General features: G+C 48.5%; 1 protein-coding gene across 1 annotated transcript in view; it reads right to left on the bottom strand.

Annotated features, from left to right (window-relative positions):
* Nucleotides 1–21,075, bottom strand: part of GALNT12 (polypeptide N-acetylgalactosaminyltransferase 12) — a 37,187-nt gene extending 16,112 nt beyond the window's left edge. The window contains exons 1-4 of the mRNA XM_045882772.3: nt 20,650–21,075; nt 8,837–9,006; nt 3,929–4,118; nt 419–604 (exon numbers count right to left, since the gene is read on the bottom strand). Coding sequence (XP_045738728.1) covers nt 419–604; nt 3,929–4,118; nt 8,837–9,006; nt 20,650–21,014 — 911 coding nt within the window. The 5' untranslated portion in view covers nt 21,015–21,075. The remainder of the gene's footprint in view (nt 1–418; nt 605–3,928; nt 4,119–8,836; nt 9,007–20,649) is intronic.
* Nucleotides 21,076–22,056: the final 981 nt, after the last annotated feature.

Here is a 22,056-nt window from a genome sequence, read left to right as displayed (position 1 = left end):
AAATCCATAGAGACAGAAAGTAGAGTAGACAGGAGTTGGAGAAAGAGAGAAAGGGGAGTCATTGCTTGATGGGTATAGAGTTTCTGGATAGGATGATGAAAATGTTCTAGAAGTATGTAGAAGTGATGGTTATACAATATTGTGAATGTGCTTGACGCCACTGAACCCTCAAAAATGGTACAAGTGGGAAATTTTATGTTATGCACATTTTACCACAGTTTTTTAAATAACAAATCAATAAAATATACCAATATAAAATTCATGTGTGTAGCGAAGATTTTTAATAAAAGTAAGCAAATGCTCTGGAGAAAACAAGGGAGCAACAGCCAACCAGCCTCCCAAGGGCTGACTCCCTGCCCCAGCAGCCAGATGCGACAAGGCATGCTCCAAGAGTGAGCGCCTGGAAGTCACCCCTCACCTGATGACATCAATGGGGGACCGCATCCGCATCCTCTCCCTCTCGGGGACCACGTGCCACGTGAACACCAGCCTCCAGTCGAAGCCGCCGATCTGAGGCTCCCCGGAGTTGCCCAGGTACTCAAACGTGTTCCAGTCGATCACATCGATCACAGGGCACACCACCGCCGACTCCTCTTCGTGGATTCTACGAACACCAGGATGCCCCATGTGCCTCTCCGCGCAGAGAGGTGGCCGGGGGACCATCTCTGGAAGGGAGCTTGGGGATGAACTCTCCTCCTCCTTCCTAGCCCGTGTGAGAAGGCCTGCGCCTTCTCTTGCAGGTGTCTGCAGCCATGTCAGGCCCTGGCTGGTGCTCAGCAGAGGGAATGCTCAGGTGATGGGGGAAGCTGAGGAAGGAAGGATTCTGGCCTGAAGATGGAAGGTCCCACAGCTCTCATGTTCTGAATTCCATCTATGGCTATTCTGCATAAACTTGAATCCCTCCATGAAAGTCGAGACATGTGAAAATCAAAGGTCACTTTTAAAACAGAAAACAGATTTTCAGTTTCTAAAGACGGCAAGAGGTTTCTTCATGTAATCGCAATGAAGCATCTTCATGTCAAGAAATAATTATCCCCCTTCAAAACAGAGATGCACCCAGACCAGAGGATCAGCTTTGGAACTCGAATAAAAATTCGAATCCTGCCCCTTATTTGCTGTGTGACGTTAGCCAACTCACCTAACCTCTCAGGGCCTAATCCCTGTGGGTAACACAGGGGCATTGATACCTACTCAGAGGGTTAATGTGAGGACTCCCTGAGGGAATGTTTGTAAAAGATGGTTGACAGAGAACCTGGAACTATTGCTATCCTTTTAATTCTTGTTATTGTGCAATGTTCTGGGGTATTACAGCGAAAAACCCTGTGACTTCCCGCCGCAGATATCAGCCCGCATGCCTGCTTCGGCGCCTCTCCAGTCCCGGCTGCAGACCCAAGCATCCTTCAGCACGCTGCCATGTCGTGTCGCTATTTTGCCTCTGACGGCACACCAGGAAAGATGAACTGGGACTAGGCTGTGTGTGAACACTGGATTTCTCTGGGTTACATTTCAGGGGCTTTTCTCTGGGATTTGAGACCGAAAAATCCTAAGTCACACAGAGCAAGGGTGTGAAGAAACAGAGATCAAGCAGACTTGAGCTGTGTCTTTAGAATAATACCAGAAAACCAGAGGGGGTTTTGTGAATATCACACTTAGGTAAGAATTACACTATTAGGTGAAATTGCACTGTTTGGGATAGATTGCATGAATAAAACCCGGGAATTCTCTAAAGTGAGGGAGACGTGGACCAGGTACCTATCAACACCCAATTCTTTAAATAAACTGAGGGTGCTCTTAAAGGGCTTGAGGGGACCAATGGCAGACCCGCTGGGCAGGTTCAAAGAAGCTACTTATCCCCTGGCAGAGACAAGAACTTGTGACTTGGAATCAAGCTGGTCAGAACCATGGGGAGCGGGCGCCTGGGTGGCTCAGTTGGTTAAGCGCCTGCCTTCGGCTCAGGTCATGATCCTGGAGTCCCTGGATGGAGTCCCGCATCGGGCTCCCTGCTCGGCGAGGAGCCTGCTTCTCCCTCTAGCCCCACCCCCTCTCATGTACTCTCTCTCTCTCTCATTCTGTCTCAAATAAATTAATAAAAAAAATCTTAAAAAAAAAAAAGAACCATGGGGAGCCTAATTTTTATAGGAAAAGCAGAACTGGGGGAGCCAGCCTTGGCATAAAGGCCCCTGGAGCACGGTCACACAATGAGCAGGCCCAGTAGCAGTGCGCCCCACAGCGGGGGGGCGGGGCAGGCGTGCTTCTGGCATCTGGGGCAAACCATTCTTTGTTGTGCGGGGCTGAGCTGCACACTGTGGGCTGTCCGGCATCCCTAGTCCCCAGCTCAGAAAAACGCCAGGAGCACGACTCGCCTGACTTGAGAACCAAAGAACATCTTCTATATCCAAAAGCCCCTGGAGGAATGGGGTTACTGTTCCTGTTGGACCGTCTAAGGGACCAGTGCGTGCCAATTCTGGTGCCCACCGAGGTCCCTGGGGAGCTCCGGAAACATCCAGAAGCCCAGGCCCACCCCCAGAGATTCAGATCCAAAGAGTCTGCCGTGAGAACAGGAGTTGGTATGTTTTACCAATTCCCCAGATGGGGTGCTTTTGTCTGGAGATACGGAACAAGGAACTTGTCTGTGGACAGGACTGCCTTGCTGCCCTCAGGGGATGGGCTAGAGAGGAATTCTGGGCAGCGTTAGCGCATCGGCTGCCTTTAGACCGGCCTAAACGCAGCCAACTCTGTGCACATGGGGAGGGGGCAGAGGGCAAAACCACCGGTCCAGGTTCCAGAGAGAACTCTTAGCTGTCACCATATTCTAAATAACCTCAGACTCCATCACAGGCTTGGGGAACCCTGGGTCCTTGCTGCTAGTGAAGCTCAGCAGAGCTCAGGAGGAGAAAGAGGCAGCTGGGGCACCCACAGGGGACAGGACCGAGGACAGTGGAAGTGGCAGAGCAGGGGACAGCCTGGTCTCACACAGGAAGGGAGGCAAGTGGGTCCCCAGTTCTTCCAGGCAGACTCCGGCAACCAAAGCGCTAGAGGCCATGGGAAAGCAGTTTGCCAACTGCAGAGACTTTGGTCCTCTGACCCTTCGCCAGCTCCACAGGGAGGGACCAAATGCAGACCCCCCACCTTGGCCCCTCCTCCCCCACCTGGAAGAGCTCCGAGTTGGCCAGCCCAGCTCCTGACTGCTATGATGCAGAATCGGGAGAGTAGGGAGAGAGAGAGGGAAGAGAACAAAAGGCCCGGCGACTGTAGTTTTGGAGGACAGGCAGATTGGGAGGGTCAAGGTAAGACACTGTGGGACAGTAGGAGACATGCCCTTGAAGACAGGACTGTATTATGACTTTTCATGGCTCCATAAAATATACATATATTTAAAACTATATTTTACGACTATGTTGGTATAAGGACGAACACCATCCAGGCTAAATTCATTACTGTACAGTCATTATTGATACTCATTTTTTCCTTCTGATTGAAAAAAACAATTACTGCAAAAACATTTTTGTGGGTCTGTTAAAGGTTCATGGGTCCTAAGCATTGTAGGCACTAGGTATAATGGATAAGACAGCCTTGCTTGAAGGAAATACGCCAAAATATATATTCTTTAGCAGTGCAATTCTATAGGATTGATTTTTTTTTTCTTGGTTGATCATACTTTCTAAGGTGTTCCACACTAAACACATAAAATAAGTAGGAATAAAAGCAAACACTCATAGGGCCTCCTACATGCTAGCATGTTCTAAGGACTGTATGTGTATTAGTTCACTGAATGGCCTCCGCAGCCCTGTGGGGCACGGACTGTTATCATGCCCAGTGATAGAGGACTGCCCAAGGAGCATCTGAACCCAGGCGCCCGGCAGCTCCCTATGCCCAGGTAAGAAGTTTCTGCTTCTGCACCATGTGGGGCCCCCGGCTGCACACTCACCTCTGTAGCAGCGGCTCAAGCCACCCCTCGTGGCACTCACAGTGGCAGTCCAGGAAGGTCAGCACTTCGCCTTTCGCCACGGAAGCGCCCAGAAGCCGGGCTCGCACCAGGCCCTCCCTCTTATTGGCACGGATCAGACGCACCTTGGGCAGCCCAGACAGCTCATCGGCCAAGCGCTCCTTCAGGTGTTCTGGGGAGGCAAGCAAGGCAAGCAGGGTCACTGCCACACATCCCGAGCCATGTCCTTCCGGGGCCTCGCTATCCCCAAAAAAGAAAACTGAATAGACAGAAGCCTCCTTTGCTCTGCACCTGGGATGTGCCCGCAGAAAGGCCAGGGGAGGCTGGGGCGGAGGAATTCCAGAACCCCGGAATGCTCCCCTTCACAACACATGCACACTGTTTGAAATGGGTGCATATGGTATGTGGATGTATTTCAACAAAGCTGTTACCCCCTCAAAAATACATCACACCTTGATTTGTGAACATTTAAAAATGAAGAACACAAAAATTGCTCAACCACAATTTTTCAGAAAAATTGGCTTCATATAAACTTGGTTTATTTATGTTAATTATGTAATACGTTATAAAATTTTATGTGGAATTAAGTTAACAAATTTTATTTATATTTATGTTAACGTAAATTTTCTCAGGAACACATTTCACTGGACACGGTAATAGTAATAATAATGGCAGCTCACACCAGAGGGCCTCCTGTGCTAAATACTGTCTAGGGGATTTATCTCTCAGTCACGCGAGCCTTATAACTTTCCCATGAGGTAGGCACTACAACGATCCCCATTTATAGATGAGAACACTGAGGCCAGGGAGGCTAAGTAATGTGTCAAGGTCCCAGAACAAGCGTGCTAAGGAGCCAGGATTTTAACCCGGTGGCCCTGGCTTGAATCCTCAGGCTTAATTAACACTGCCTCCCAGAGCTTTCTTGTATAATCTCTCATCCTTGTGAAACAAATCCAAAATTTGGCAGGAGGACGTGCTCATCCCATTTTGCAGAAGAGGAAATGAGGCTTTAAAAGTTGAAAGGTCGTGCCCTACCTGGCCCCAGGACTTGTGACTCCACACACACACACCGGGACTGGAGGCCCTGGTTCACACCCCTCCGTAGGTCACGTGAGGTGGGTGGGAACCCATCAGGCAAAATAAAAATAAGAGGATCTACCCATGTTGATGTGGGCTTTGTCTGAAAGTCCTCAACCATCAGCAAAAGGGAAATTTTTTTTTAAAGAGTTTTTATTTATTTATTTGACACACAGAGAGAGACAGCGAGAGCGGGAACACAAGCAGGGGGAGTGGGAGAGGGAGAAGCAGGCTTCTTGCAGAGCAGAGAGCCCGATGCGGGGCTCGGTCCCAGGACCCCAGGACCACGACCTGAGCCAAAGGCAGACGCCCAATGACTGAGCCATCCAGGTGCCCCAGCAAAAGGGGAAATTTTATGAACTGTTCTAGGTTGCTTCATTGTTTGTAAAAATGTTTCTCTAAATATTCCTGACACTCAAAAAAAAAAAAAAAAAAAGCATTCATTGGTTGATTTTTTTTTCAATCCTAAATATAACTGCAAATAAGCTGACAGCACAAATAAGGGAGGTGACTTCCCAAGCAAAGCTAATTAGTGGCAGTGCCCAGTAAACATACACGAAATTGCAGGTGCAAAAAAAAAGGGGGGGGGGAGAAAGAAAAAAAGGAAATGCCTGTGTAACCTCCTTGCACTCTTTATGGATTTGGTCAGCATCAATTTTATGTCTGTCTGAATGGTCTTCCCATGCCCTGGGGCGCTGACACCCCTTCATCCAGCTCAGACTGACACGCAGAGAGGGCGGCAGGGAGGGGGGCAGGGCAGGGCAGGGCTCCTATCTCATTACAGGCTGAGCGGGCATGTTGCCCACTCTACAAGTTACCACGATGGGGAGGGAGCCTCGGCCCCACGGCGCCTTACACTGGCATCTTCGAGAGAATGGAGCTGCATGGGGAGGGTTTCATCCCGTAGCCCTGCCTGCTGAGGAGCTGTTCCATCCCATGAGGACAAAATAAATAATCTGATCTTTGCACTCTTCTGATTTAAAGGGACACAAATAGAGTACCTAGACATTTTAGAACAGTGGCCTTGGGCTTTGGGGTTTTGCAGAGCAGTGAAAACACATAAACAAAAACACTGAGGAGAGACAGACATCTGGTCCCGGCTGACATGGGGCTTCTGTCCTGTGCACGATCTCATTTATTCCTCACCACTTTCTGATATAAGTGTGGATAAATCCATTCACAGATGAGAAATCGAGGCTCGGAAAAGACAAGTGACTTGTCCCAGGTGCCATGACAGGTTCATGATAAAGCTCACCTCAGGCCCAGGTGCCCTGACCCCAGAACTCAGTGCCAGGTGGGCATCACTCCGCATCAAGCCCCAGCCTGGCCTGCATACTGTCATGGAGAAGGCCAGCTGAGGCCGAACACACGCTCTCTCCGTAGGTGCACACGGCCACTCATCATATAGCTTCCCGTTCCCAGCCTCCCTTGCAGCTAGGTGTGGCCAAGTGACCCCGTTCTGCTCAGTGGGATATGAGGGCAACTAGGTCTGGCTCCCCAGCCCCTGGAAACCCTTCTGCCAACGGGAGTGAGCAGAAGGTGAAGAACCAGCCTGGAGCATGCAGACAAGGCAGCACAACATCCTGGAGAATGTGGAGCTACAGGGCAGAAGGAACTGGGGCCCTGACGCTGTGAAGCCCGCCACACCAGCCCTAGACAGTTACACAAGATGTGTGATGTGGGAGACATCATTTTTATCCCATGTAAATCACTGTTATTTTGAGTCTCTGTGAGAACAGCCAAACACACCCCCCAATTAGGACACATACTCCAGGCTTTGAAGTCCGACAGGCCAGGCCCGGAGCCTGAAGCAGCAGATGCCCAGGAAGCAGGAGCTGCTATCCTTATGCGTGGCCCAGGGATGGTAATTTGGCTTGAAACGGGCTATGGCCTTGACATGTCCCCTCAGTTGAGCCTGCCCTCACTCAGCTTGTCACGTGGCACAGGGCATGGCCATAGCAGCCCCGATGCCCCCTCACCCATCGGCGATGCCCCACGGGGCAGCGCAGACACCCCAAGACCGAGTGACCTTCCTGTTCCCTCAATGGCCCTCAGACGGCTCCCATCAGGCTCCTATTTTAGCCTACACCCCTTATGGTGGCCCCCAGGGCCCTACTGGCCTGGCTTGCCCACCCCTGCAACCGCGTCTCCCATGCCGCCTCCCCACTGGCCGATGGTTGCCCCTGAGGAATGCCTGCTCACCCCAGCTCCTTCCCGCACCTGTGGCTGCTGGGCTGCCTCCTTCTCTACATCCCAGCTTCTGGCTTAAAACCACCTCCTCAAGGAGGCTTCCTGCCCTCCACCAGCTAGCGGAGGGCCTGTGACCAAGCTCCACTTACTCTCCTACTCCCACTTTGTTTCACAGCACTTCCCACCTTGCTATATTACATTTGCTGCATCATTATGTTATGCTATGCTATTTTACACTGTGTTGTGTTGTCTTATATTATTCTTCACATGTTCATTGACCATGTCCACCCACATCTCCACCCACCAGAATGTGAGTTTTATGAGAGCAGGGACTTGTGTTTCCCACCGGATCCCTGGTGCCTAGAACAGTGCCTGGCACACAGTAGAAACTCAAAGTGTTCACTGAATAAATCAGGGCAGCCCTGGACTGCATGTGAATTGCTGCACCCCAGGTCACTGGTCAGGCCTGTAGGGACGCCAGCCACCCTCTCAATGGAATGTCTCTCCCTGGCTTCAGTTCTTCTCCTGTCTGGGCTGCCCCCCCCCTTTTTTAAATATTTATTTATTTATTTATTTATTTATTTATTTATTTATTTGAGAGAGAGAGAGAGAGAGAGAGAGAGAGTGGGACAAGGGGGAGAGGGAGAGAATCGCAAGCAGACTCCTTGCTGAGCACAGAGCCTGACACTGGGCTTGATCTCAGGACCCTGAGATCATGACCTGAGCCGAAATCAAGAGTCAGACGCCCAACAGACTGAGCCACCTAAGCACCCCTGGGCTGCCCGTTTTTGATCTCATCTCAAACTCAACACATCCAAAGCCAAATGCCCCCCTTCCTCTCCCAGACCTGTCACTTCTGCCCTGGGTGGCTTTTCCAGCTCTGGGACAGCACCACCACTCACCCAGAGACCCAAGCCAGAAGCCTGCAGCTCCTGCAGATGTCATGTCTCGAATGTCCCTCCTCCCCACCCCACCCCACTCCCACCTGACGCCCAGCCTCCATCTCTCACCTAGGCCACCTCTACAGTCCCTGGCCTCCCCGCAGAGCTCCCCCATACACCATTCTCCACCCACAGGTATCTTGGGCCTAGAGGGATCCCTCAAAGTGCAAAACCGCTCTCCTGTTTAAAATCCCACCTCTGGTCTCCCTGCCCTCAGGACAAAGTCCCAGTCTGACCTCATGTCTAATGCCTGCACCCTTCCCCATGTCTCACCTCTCTCCTTTGCCTGCTCCCCTTGAGGCAGCTGCTCCTCTGGCCTTCCTGAACTACCTACAGATCCTACACAACTCATGTGACACTGTGCCTCTGAGCCTTCCCACCTTCTGTGCCTCCATCAGAAGCCCTCCCTCCACCTTTGCTGCCCACAAACTACTCATCCTCCAAGATGTAAGGTCAGCCCCTATTCCCGAGTGCCCCATCTTCCTGCAGCACCATGTGGTAGAGCTGTCAGTGGCCGTGCATCCCCAGCAGGCTCGGAGCCCCCTGAGGGCAGGGGCCGGGCCCGGGGGGACACAGGAAGCCCGTCCTGCCCAGACATATTCCACCCCTCCGTCATGCTTTTGCCTCCCAGGCACCACCACGGAAAGCCAGGCCCCTCCAAGAGGCCACGGCGGGGGCTCACCTCTATCACTGTAGTCATCTACAAGGATGACTTCTTCTAGCAGGATGTCTGGGGACGTCTCGAGGACACTGTAAACTGTCCGGAGGAGGGTCGACCAGGCTTCGTTATAAAACGCTATGACAACAGATGTCGTGGGCAGATTATCATAATCATATTTCTTCTCTTTGCACCTGCAAATACAAGACAGTTTCAGGAATCGAGAACCCGCTGCGGACCGTGTGTACCAGGCCCAGGCTGGTGCTGGGGAGGGAGGCGCAAAGGGGACACCGGTCACAGTCTCGAGGCCTCTTCCTGGGAATGGAAAATCATCTGCTGGCATCTTCCAGAGCCCCCCATCCCCACCCTGTGTTCCACTAGGAACCCTAACAGATTCTAAGAAAGACTCTAAAATGACACCCTATAAGCTTGAATGGTGGGACGCCGTTTTTAAGCTTTAGAGCAATTTTCAGATTTGAGCGACAGACAAGCTAAGCAGACCAGAAGGGAGGGAGACTGCCACTCTCTCACCGGTCTGCTCCCTTCTGACCCCATGGCCAACTGCCAGGCCTGTGCTCAGACCGTGCCCTCTGCATGGAGCATCCTTTCCTCATTTCTCTACCTGGCAAACTCTCTGTCCTCCTTCTGTCCCTGGGCCTGAGGGTGCAGGCAGCTGCTGGCTGCAGGAGGGGCCCCCAGCCACGCGTCCCTTTCAGCAGGTGTTGCTCACCGTGCTCTGGCCGCTTGCTGGAGTCTCACTGCCCTCCCAGCACCACCCCAGCTGCGCACCTCTGCTCACAAAAGCAGTGCGCTGGCCGCAGAAACTGGAGCGGCCACTAGAATGCTAGAACAGTCTGGAAGGGCTCTGGAGAGGACCCTGACTAACCCCCCCTTGAGTACCCACGCCACCCCTCAATCCACTCTGTGATGGCCTGGGGTGGGGGGGTAGGGTGAGGGGATGTGCCTTGACTGGCAGTGACAGGAACCAATAAGCTTCCTCTTTCTTTAGTAGGGTTTCCTGTTACTTTACAGGGAAGTTTCCCTACTTGACAGAGAATTCTCTCCTCACAAGAGCTGATGACAAACTCCCAGGGTCATCCTAGAAACTGGGCCGTGCCTGGAACTCATCAGCGAGAAATGGCCAGAGAGGGGCAGGAACAGAAGCCCAAGAGGGGCACCTGCAGGGCCCTGGGGCTGGAAGGGTGGGCTGGCAAAGCAAGAGGGGCACGCAGGCTGAAGAGAGGACAGGCTGCCTGGACAGAAAGAGGGCCGGGGCACATCGAAGAGATGCAGAACGTAGCAGTGTGAGTAGTGAAGCTAGCTCTGTGAACTGTCTGCCACGGGCCAGGCGATGTACCAGGGGGCCCTTACCAGTCAGTCACCAAATATCTCCTGAGAGCCTACTAGGTGCTGGGTTTAAAAAAACAGCAATAGGGGTGCCTGGGTGGCTCAGTTGGTTAAGCAACTGCCTTCGGCTCAGGTCATGATCCTGGAGTCCCGGGATGGAGTCCCGCATCGGGCTCCCTGCTCAGCGAGGAGCCTGCTTCTCCCTCTGACCCTCCCCCCTCTCATGTACTCTCTCTCATTCTCACTCTCTCAAATAAATAAATAAAATCTTTAAAAAAACAAAAACAAAAAAAACGAGCATCAACTCCCCTGCTCCCACAGAGCTTAAATGCAAGGGTACAATAATCAAGTAAGCAAACATATCAGTAATTTCAGTAGGCGATGGTGCTAGGAAGAAAAGCAGGATGCGAAACAGAGCAACTGTTGAGGGGTGTGGGAAGGGGGAAAGGGAGTAACCACAGAACAGGTAATCAGGGAGGGCCTCTTAGAGGAGGTGACATGGACGATGAGACCTGAATATTGAGGGACCCGGTCCTGCAAAAAGCAGAGAGAAAGCCCTTTAGGTATGCACTTTATTTCTTTGTGGTTTTTCTCCCTTTATTTCATTATGAAAATTTTCAAACATACAAATGGTAGAGAGAATATTATAAGAAAGTCCTGGGACCTTTGGCCCGACATCAACAATTCTCAATGCATGGTCAATCTTGGTTCACCTAAGCCCTTACCCACTCCCTCCATCCCAGACCCCACATAGCACAGCATCCATAAATATTTCAATAGACCTAAGAGATAAGGACTCTTTTTTATAATAAAACACAATAAAGCTGAAACACCTTAAAAAAACTAGTGATTCCTTGGCACTACCATATCCCCAATCTACAGTATTTCATAAAAATTAAGATGCCAATGGTTGGAAGACACACCATTCTTTTAAGAACCTCTAAAAGGACACATGTCACCTAACTGTAGGATGTGTTGATTTTAAGATGTCTCCAAATCTCAGAAATGTTTAAATATGAAAAAAAAAGACTTAAAATTAATGACATTAATACTTTAACTCAAAAACACGTGCTATGTTGGCATTTATTGAGACGGGGCTCAGCGAGGTGAATAACATGGGCAGTTCACAGAATGCCGGAGGGTGTGTACCTGGCCGAGGTCCTTGGGCCCAGAGCCCTTGTCTAGGGTTCTGGCTCGCTCCCACCCCCCAGGGCATTCAGGGCGAGAAATGGCCAGAGAGGGGCAGGAACAGAAGCCCAAGAGGGGCACCTGCAGGGCCCTGGGGCTGGAAGGGTGGGCTGGCAAACACCATCCCTGCCTGCCTAGCCCTCCTTCCGACAAGCCATGGGCAATTTCTCCTGTGCTTCCTCTCAGGGTCCTGCTCCAGGCCCTCTTCCTGAACGTCAGGACAGCTTCTGCAGAGGGCTCTGCTGTCACTGGGATGGCTTTCGCACACCAACAGCCTTCTCCGGGAGACTCTGTGGGAGGCTGGCTCTTCTCAGCCACCTTTACATTCTTACTCCTGCTGCGTTTGCAGGCCCGGCTCTGGACACTTGAGGAAAAGTCAGCCGAGGCTGCAAGCGTGGCAGCTCTGGTATCGTGAAGCAAGAGGGCATCCCCGGCAGCCCGAGCAGCAGGACCTGAGTCCTTGGACATCATGGGCTTCCAGCCCAGTGCATAGAAGCCGTCACTTAGCACTGCGCTTCCCAGAGGAGAGTCCAGCCCGCACTCCAAGGGAGAGAAGGCGGCTCCATCCTTTGAAGGGAAGGATAGCAAAAACTTTGTGGATATGTTTTAAAACCACCGTGCAGGGTCAGAATGTAGCAGAAGTGAGAGTATGAGTCTTCTCATATCAGGTCCTAAGATGCTGAAGTTTCCTCTTTGTTCCTGCCCACGGACCACCCATTCTGGGGGAAGCCAGCTCCATGCAGTGAAGCGAGGAGACTCAAGCATCCTTTGGGGAGGTCTCTGTGGTGAGGGCCTCCAGCCAACAGCCGTCCCAACTGTCCAGCATGGGATGAGCCCTCTTGAAAGCAGATCCTCCAGCCCCAGTGAAGCCTTGAGATGATGAAAGCCCCGGGCAGCATTTTTTTGACTGTGATCTCATGAGAGATCCGGAGCCAGAACCACCCAGCTAAGCCACTCCCGAATTCTTGACCCACAGAGATTATGTGAAATCACAAATGTTTATTGTTGCTTTAAGTTACTAAGTGTATGGCACTGCATACGCCAAAATAAATCACAAGGAATCTTTCAGCTAAGCCCAAACTGAAAGATGTTTTATAAACCAATAGGCCTGTACTCTTAAAAAATGCTGGTGTCCTAAGAGACAGAGACAGGCCTAAAGAGACACAACAAATAAATGTCACCCTTGATTCTCAATTAGATACCGGGTCAGGAAGAAAAACCTGCTCCAAAAATTGGCACAGTTGAAAAAATCCAGTATTGTATAAACTTCCTCAATTTGATAACTACATCATGGTATCACGAGAGAATGTCCCCGTCCCTAGAAAATGCATGTGGAAGTAACAAAGGATCAAGGGTGTTTATTGCTGAAATTTACTCTCAAATGTGTATAATATTATAGCACAGAGAGAGAGAGAGAGAAACAGAAATTAAGTAAATGGGGCAAAATAATGAATGGATCTAGGTGAAGGACAAACAGGAGTTTCTTATGCTATTCTTAAATTTTTTCTGGCTTTGAATTTTTTCAAAATCAAAAGTGTCATACAATAAGAAGAAAAAACTGTTAATGTTGCCAAGGGTATATCCAAGCACCGAGCCAATTCTGATTGTAAAAATATGTATCTCGAGCTTAGTGGCCCTGACTAAGGCCCTCTCCTATCTCATTCTTTCCCACTTCCACCAAAATTGCTGCCCTCCTCCAAATACATGTTACAACAAATGGAAAACATATATATGTATAAACATATTAATAATGTATCTTCATTTTAAAAGCCCCTGACTCAGCCAGGGTGCATGAAAAAGCTATGTAGCACTGAGTCAGAGCCCACTAGAAGATTTGGAAATAATTAATTGCTTATACTCCATGAAAAAAAAAATGTGTTTCTGTGCAACCTAAAAATAAAGAGTTTATTTAAAAAAAGCAAAAATTTAGTTCCAAATGCACACAGGTCCAAGGAGGAATGAATGGAAATAAGGACAGTAAACTGAGGTTTTTAAACATCAAGTTTTATTCAATTTAAACAACTGTCCTTTCGTGTGAAATCACATCCTTACTGTTCAGTATTAAAATGTGTTTCTTCTAGAATGAGAGTAGTAGGAGGGCAGAAAAAGCTCTGCTTGACCAAATAACGCCGGGACCAGATGTCTGTCTCTCCTCAGTGTTTTTGTTTATGTGTTTTCACTGCTCTGCAAAACCCCAAAGCCCAAGGCCACTGTTCTAGAATGTCTAGGTACTCTATTTGTGTCCCTTTAAATCAGAAGAGTGCTGGGTACCAGTTGGTAAAACATACACAGAGCTTCAAAATGTTCCTCTTCTCTTTAATCTCATATCAATATATCGAAGAACTTCTCACCTAAGGTAATCATCAGAGATACCCCAAAGGAAACCTGTGATTAACAATTTTTCTTTGTAACATTATTTATAACAGCAAAAAGCTATAAACAATTCCAACGGTCTAACAAGAAAATGTGAAACACGGGGCAGCTGGGTTACTATACCATCCAAAACCACGTTTTCAGGGACTATTTAACAGTAAAGGAGAATAACTTCATTGTAACGGTAAATCACAAAAAAAAAGGGTACAAATCTATAAACAGCAGCATGCGTGCACGAGCATGCTCCCACACAAACAATACACAGTAGAAAGAAATATGCCAAAAATGTTAACAATGGAGATCTCTGAGCAGCGGGATTATTGCGGATTCTTGCTTCTTTACAGTTCTCTGCATTCTAAGATTATTCTACAATAAACATGCATCATTTTTATAATCACAAAGAAAGATTACTTTTAAAAGGCTGTATCCTATTTATTTAGCTTCCCATAGCCAATGTCCTCTTTGGGCAATAATAGCACACTCTGACCACTCCTTTTCTCTTGGCCTGATAGAGTTTCTCCTTCTTTCTTTAAACATACCTTAAAGGCATTCTCTTTCATGAAGTTCAATATATCCTTCTGGAATGTCTAAGTTTGTTTCCAGGAAAAATACTTTCCCTTTTCCCTTTTTTTTTTTAAAAGTAAGTTTCCAAAAGTTCAGATTGTAAAACAAACACTGATGAAAAAAATAAGCAATTCACTTTCATTGCATGATCAAGACAAGTTGAAAGACTTTTACAAATGTACAAAGTCTAACCTTCTAGAATTGTGAATTAACTGTCTTTGATTCAATTACCCAACTTTTCAGTTTGAATCAATTAACTGAAAAAATTATTAACAATTCCTATGTGCCTATCCCTATCCTAGGCGTTATGATGGAATATAAAAGAATTATATGGCATTGCTCATTCTCCCTCTCCTGACTGATAAAAAGTGGTACATCCTCTAATTAGACAAGAACAGCTATGCATACATCACTCGGGGTTCCACTTTTGCCTAGGGGACAAAAAGGAAGCTCAGAGCCAAATTCACTGCTAAATCATAGTGAGCTGTCCTCTCTTCAACTTTCTGGTATAATTCATGGGCTTTGTAAGGGCAGTGGCTGAATTCTGGTTTTTGCTCTATTTTCTGCATGCTTTGTACTGTACCTGGTAATAATAACATGTACTGAGTGCTGACCACATCAGGGGCAGTGTGCTAAGCATTTTATATGCACTATTCCACTTTCCCTCCTCAACAACCCTATTGGGTGGGGACCATAACCTTCACTAGCACAATACATGTCTATGTATTATAAGGATGTGAACGAATGGGTGCAGAAAATGCCTCCTCATCTTCTTTTATGTTTGTATTCATGTTATCACATTAATGTCCTTTAAAAAACCCATATCCTTCGCAGAACAGGCCAGGGAGGTCATAATGTACCTTGATGTGTTTTGCCTGCCCAAAATCCTTTCTCCTTTCTTCACGTTACTGCATTTTGATTTCTCTTTCAGGAACCATGTCTCCAGGACTCTCAGTGTGCATGGTCTGTGCAAGGCTACACACACACACACACACACACGTACACACACCCCTCTGGGAAGGTCACATGCCCCCTAGGTCTGACCAATGAACATTCTCCTGATGACATCAGGTGAGTCACTGAATCCAGGGCCCAGAATAATCTGAACCTAGTCCTCATCCCAGACTTTTCTGTGATCAAAGTCAATATATTTTCTTTTATATTTAAATCAGTTTGCATTGGGTTTTCAGTCACTTTCAACCAAAAGCACTATGACTAATAGAGAAATAGGTCTTTTTTTTTTTTCCAGTAAATGTAGGACTTCCACTTCTGGCAATATGGAGGATTTATAATGCTTGGGGAAACCCGCTGGAAAAAATTCTCGATAAAATACTTTAAAAAAAATCTTTTAAATGCATGGCTCAGCTTACAGGAAAGAAAAAAAAAAGTCCTCAGAGTCCAGGAACAACAAGAAAATACAAATCTAGATATTAGAGTTATGAGACACAGAGCATAAGTATGCTTAAGATGCTTAAATAAATAAAAGACACCCTCGAATGAATGACAAAGAAACAAGAATGATCGGCAAATCTCACTCAGGATTGACATCTCACAGCCATGGTGCAAGTCAGGGGACAATGGAATATTCTCTTCAAATGCCAAACTACCAATATAGAATTACATACCCAAATAAAATTATCTTTCAAGAACAAGAGCAAAATAAGAACATTTTCAGATAAGTAAAACTGAATTCACAACATTGACTTTCTCTACAATAATGAATACATGACATGCTTCAGGAAGGAAAAGAACCCCAGAAAGTTCTCTGAGATCCAAAGACCACCCAGCATTCAGGAATGAATGAAGGGCAGAAAAAAATGATAACCTGGTGGGTAAATGTAAACCAAAAAATACCACATTTTTTAAATATTTTAATGTGTTGGTTCAAAAAGCAAGACAGAATTAAAACCCTGGAGTAAAATGGCACGTAAGTTGGGAAGGAAGGTGACCAATGTTAAAGCACCCGAAGGTCCATAGCTAGTGATTAACTTTAGATCCTGCTGACTTGAATATGTACTTTCAAATTGACTGCTAAAGATAAGAATAAACAATAGAACTGCCAAATTAGTAGAGAAGAAAAAGTGGAATAAGAGGGGGAGAGAAAAACTTCTATCGACTCAAAATGCAGCATAAAAAAAAAAAAGAAGGGGAAAGCAAAAACAATTAGAAAGTATAAAATAAGATGGCATAATCCAAATAATCAGACCTAAAGTGTCTTGTAAGTACGAAAAAAAAAATATATATATATCTATATATGGACATACTAGTTAAAAGTCAAAGATTGTCAATCTGGATGTTTTCTTTAATGACCACACAAAATCAAGTGACATGCTATTTAGAGACATGCCTACAACATAAGGACACAGAATGAATGAGAGTAAAGGGATAGAAAAAGGTATCAGGAAAATACTAACTAAACCTAACATGTTCTGCAGACTGAAAGCACTGATTCAAAGAAAGGATGTTACTCTGATAACCGCAGATGGGTCTGGTAAAAATTAATAAAATAACCTGCGGTTTACAACCTCGTTGGGGAAGCAAAGAAACATCAGTCTAATCTCCATACCATGGGTGATGTTGTTCCAAAGATACCGTCGTTATGAGAACAGTCAGGCAGGCTACCTCTCTGCAAGAAGGGAAATCCTAACCAATTCCCTCCCTCCTGCCAACCCCAGCAAGACACGCTTTCTTTTGCTGAATTACCTATTTAGAGCTATTTTGAAACTCTTCACCATCCCAGCACCCAAGTCCTGACCCCTGAACTCAGATGCACATCTGCAAGTATAGCATTAATGAGGCTAACACCAGAGCAAGCATTCAAGGGACACCTATGTATTGTTGGCACACTTTCCTAAACAGCTGTTCAAAATCCCTCTGCTATGGCAGGGAACGTCTGATGTTCACACGTGGCATCTCCATCCACGTGCCCCAAGGGCACTGTCATCCACAGTGTCTTTCTCACTTGCTAAATGGCTCAGAATGCAAACAAGAATGACATTATAGTGATTATCTCAAGGCTTCTCTGAGCTATAAAAACTGAAACTCTGCAAATACTGGCACATTAGCAATCATTTACTCGTGACACACCTTACAACTGACTGTGATGTCATCACTAGTTTCAACGACAGGCCATCTGTTTTGAATCCCTACTTTGCCTAATTCTGGTATTCTCCCACTTGCTCAAAAGCACCCACCCTTAATCTTCTGAGTAATTTAAACCCCACGGACTCTAAGACAGTAGCTTTCAACCCTAGTTGCACATCAGCCTCAGCCTAGGCCCTACCTACAGAAATTCTATTTAATTGTTCTGGGGAAAGTCCTTGGCATCAATATTTCTCAAAGTTCCCCTAGGCCACAAATCCAGCTTTCTGGCTCCCCACTTTGGCCTACTGCCATCTCGGAGTGAAAGTTCCATCTCCTTGCCTGGCTCAAAGGAGATGGTGTTTGTGAGTTCTGCAACAGAAATAACAGAAATAAAGCTGTGCTCTAATCCACTGGCCTGTGAATTATCAGACTCACAGAAGAGCTGGGGTCTACACCAAGTTGCAAGGAATTACAGCCAATGCTGAAGCATCTCTACGGGTCTGGCCTGTCCAAGACAGTGGACACAGTCTCAAGGCTTGCAGTCGCCAAGAAGAAGAAGCCAGAGTCCCTTGGTAGTTCCCGACTCCTTGCCTATGGTAACAGGTTCATCCACTGTAGTATAAAGCACAGTTAAAAATGCGTGTGAACCTATGTACATACCCATGTTTGAATATGTTCTCATTCACATACCCATACATGTATTTTTCAAAATCTATTTCTATACCTGGAAAAGTCTAAAAGGATACACAGCAAAATGTTGACAGTGGTTCTCCTGGGGCAGTAGGTTTATAGATGATTTTTATTTATTTATTTATTTTGCCTCTCTGTATATGCCAAAATTTCTAGAGTGAACATGTATTGTGTTTATAATTAAAATAAATAGATAAATCATTGCCTGCATCCCAAAAGGGAGGAGGGGAAGAAAAGATCTGGGTTTTAGATCAGCTCTGCCCCGGATCTGCATGTTACTTTGGGGGCACGGCTTTTACTCTCTGGTTAGACTGGATCTCCCTCAGGGCCTTTCCCTTTCTGACATTCAAGGATCTTAACCATCCCTCTGCTTATCAGTTAAAGTCCCAAGGGACTCCCCCACATGCACCGCCACTCCAATTATAAATTTATATTCTGCCATTCTGATTTCTCAGGCTAAAACCGCAGACCCTGATTAGGTGTTCACCTTTGTATGAACTATAATAAAAGTGAGTCTCAGGGCGCCTGGGTGGCTCAGGTGGTTGGACGTCTGCCTTCCGCTCAGGTCATGGTCCCAGGGTCCTGGGTTCGAGCCCCGCATCAGGCTCCCTGCTCAGCAGAGAGCCTGCTTCTCCCTACCCCTCTACCTGCCACTCTGCCTACTTGTGCTCTCTTTCTATCTCTCTGTCAAATAAATAAATAAAATCTTAAAAAAAAAAAAAAAGTGAGTCTCCATAAAAGGCCCTGACCTTACGGGCCACATTGAAGTTATGCCTCACTGCCTGGCCTGGCTGAGAGCAATACAGATTAAGCTCACCTTTCTCTCCAGCTAGGCAACAATAATCCAACAGGCCTTGCTGCAGGAATTAAAGGCAGGAGGCATTCATACTTCTTATTACGCTGGGTTTGGATTAACTTCCCAGAGTCAATGCAACAGCAGGATCTATAAGCAAATCCTGATAGGACACAGGGCAGCTGTGTTACCATGGAGACGGGATACCATACGCCCACAGGTTATCCACTGTGTTTGAAAGAGATTTCTCAACCTGGGACAATAAAGGAAGCTGGAACCCGGAAAAGAAACACTTTACAACCAATCCCTGGATGACTCTTAAAAGCGACCTCCTGAGTACCTCGTTGGCAACAGGGAAGGGGGGACAAACCTAGGAAGAATTGAATGCACGGTGTGTTCGATGTTTTATTAATTCCTAGGCTGTGTTATTTTTACTCATTCCTTATTTTGCAGATAGGGAGAGTGGAGGAAACTGCTACCAACACTAACAAAGTTCTACTCAAAAAGAGTAGACAGTGTAGTAACAGTGAAAATGCCTCAGACAAAAGCATGAGGCTAGACATGAACAGACACTGGAAAATAGGGAGGACCGTGAAGCCCAAGTCCTTCCCAGCTCTGCCAAAAGGGGGTGGGGGGCAACTCCTGGAGCAGGTATTCATGCTTTCCCTAGCCAAGGATTCACCGCTCCCCAAATCCTGAAATCAGCACAATGCCTAGGGGGCCAGGAGGGTTCCATCCCCGCCAGCCAGTTCCACCACTTTCCAGCTGTGGGGCCTTAGGTGAGTCACTGTCCTCCCTGAGATCTTTGCCACACCTCTAAAGCAGGCATGCCAAGGAACCGGGAGGAACAGCAGGTGCTCGGTGCACACAGGAGGCTGCCCCACTGGCTATTCCCTCCCCCCCCCCCCCCCCCCGCCCCGTTCCTCTTTTCCTCAAAGTCTAAGAACGGGGCTCAACTGGGGGCCTGGAAGATCACCACCAACGGAGGGAAGGAGAAAGAAGGCCAGGAGGTCTGTCCTTTTACCAGGTTGTTCCCTTCTCACTTAGGCGGGGGAGGGGGGCCACAACCCACCCAGCCAGCAGCTCTCATAGGATTTAGGCCTCTGACCACACAGGCTCAGGGCCTGCACCATCCACAGGAGTGAGCCCAGCTGGACCTCGGCCAGAAGGAGCCTTTCCCACTACCTCTTTCCTGCCTTCCTCTGCCTAATGCTCAGGAATTCAGCTCCCAGTGAGGGGGAAACCTCGGACTTGGCCTTCCAGCGACCTTTTACCTCTCCTGCTGGAGCGCCCTCCCCTCCTGGTTCATTCAAGGGCCTGGCACACACAGATAAGTGAAAAGTGGAGCCTACCTCGAAACCTAAGAGTCCTTAGTTTTACTAAGTTAAGGCCATACTGGCAGAGCTGGACTGGGGGTGCTCTGAAACCAGGAAGAGCACCCAAAGAGGGTCTCATCTTACACCTGTCTGCTTAGCCCCGACCCTCCCCGCCACTTTTTTAGAGCCGAATGACAGACCTTCTCAAGAGGGAAGGAGACAAGAGACCACCCAGTAAAAGATTCGTCAATTTCTGAGTTTGTTTTTTTTTCCTACTTTCATTTTTTAAAACTTTCTTGCGTCCCCCCATCCCATATGACCCCTTCCACTGCCCACTTCCGAGAAAGACTCAGTAAGACGCGCGATCCCCAGGTATTTCGAGACCCCGGTTCCACCCCGCCACTTCACAGATGCAGAAACTGAGGCCCGGGGACCTCGCGGGCAGTGTCTCCCTCCCCCCACCCCGCCACCTGCGGACTCACAGCGGGTTCCAGCGCTCGGGCAGGCGGCGGTGCAGCGAGATGCGGTCGCTAAGGTAGATGTTGATCTGGTGCAGCTGCACGCTCTCCTCCTGCAGCCGCAGCTCCTCGTCCTGCAGCTGCAGCTGCACCGCCTCGCCCCGCGCGCCCAGAGCGTCGCCGGCTACCGGCGGCCGCGGCAGGACCGGGTCGCGCCGCCCCGGGCGCGGAGTACGCAGGGGTCCCGGCTCTGCCGCCCTGGTCCCGCGCCGCTCCCGCAGCACGGAGCCCAGCCCGGCCAGCGCTAGCACAGCCAGCAGCGTCAGCAGCGCCTCGCGGCCCCGCCGCAGCCCCCGCGGGCAGCGCCTCCAGGCCACGCGCCCCCACATGCGCCCGCCAGCTGGGGCCAGCGCTCGGCTCGCCCGGAGGCGGGGGCGCAGACCCGGACCCGGATCCCGGAACCGCAGCGCCGCGCCGCCCCGCCCCCGGCCCGCCCCACCTGCGCCCCGCCCCCTTCCCGCCCACCCCGCCCGCAGGAGCGCGGCCCCCACGCCGCGGAGCGTGGCTGGTCTTCACCGGTCCGCTCCCGCGGGCTTGCTGGAACTCGCACCTTCCTCGTTGGGCTGTGTGCATTATGAACAAAGTGACGGCCGTAAAACCCTCAGCTCAGCGCCTGGCATATTGTAAGCGCTCAGTGAATACTGGCTGAGTGCGCCCTGTAGGGTGCTATGAATTTTACTCCCCTATCTCATGGGACTCTTAAGCAGTCCATTAACAGGGGTAGTAGGATTATCAACTCCATTTTACAGATGCGGGGACTGAGGCACAGTGAGGCTAATACACACCAGACTGTGTCACTGAGGCCTGCAGGCCTACCACAGACGTAATACTGTTTAGATCCCTTGAATAACAAACCTTCCTCTGGCTCCCTGTTAGTCAATCTCTGCATTTTTTAGTCCTCACTTTACAAAGGCGTCCAATAAACTGATCAAAGGAATGACTACCCCCCCCCCCCCGCGAGAAACACATGCATAGGCACCAGTAATAATGATCGCACACACCCAGGCCATCCATTCCCCTGACCTTGGCTAGAGGTTTCCTTTGAGGGGACTGAAGAAATGAAGGAGCCACTGGGGGTGCTGGAAATATTTAACAGGGTCAAGACTAAAGTGAGGCATGAGGCTGTCTCCAAGGCAGAAAATTATAGGATGGGCAAAACAAAACAAAATCAGTGACCAAAAATAAACAATACTTTTAAAAATCAAAATGAGAGCAAAAACTCCCTGAACAAAACACCAAAATTTTAAATAAAGGCGGAATCTGACACTGTGCTTGCACAGCTCAAGTCACTGACCTCACTCACCCTTATCCCAGCCTTGATTCCACGTTTGATCTCAGTGGGGATTACATGGATACATAAGTAAAAAATCA

Source organism: Mirounga angustirostris, unplaced genomic scaffold, assembly GCF_029215605.1.
Source record: "Mirounga angustirostris isolate CCGP_5_RB_7025 unplaced genomic scaffold, mMirAng1.0.hap1 SCAF_15, whole genome shotgun sequence".
NCBI classification, from domain to species: domain Eukaryota; kingdom Metazoa; phylum Chordata; class Mammalia; order Carnivora; family Phocidae; genus Mirounga; species Mirounga angustirostris.
The sequence above is the reverse complement of the archived record's forward strand: the minus strand, read 5'-3'. Positions and strand labels throughout refer to the sequence as shown.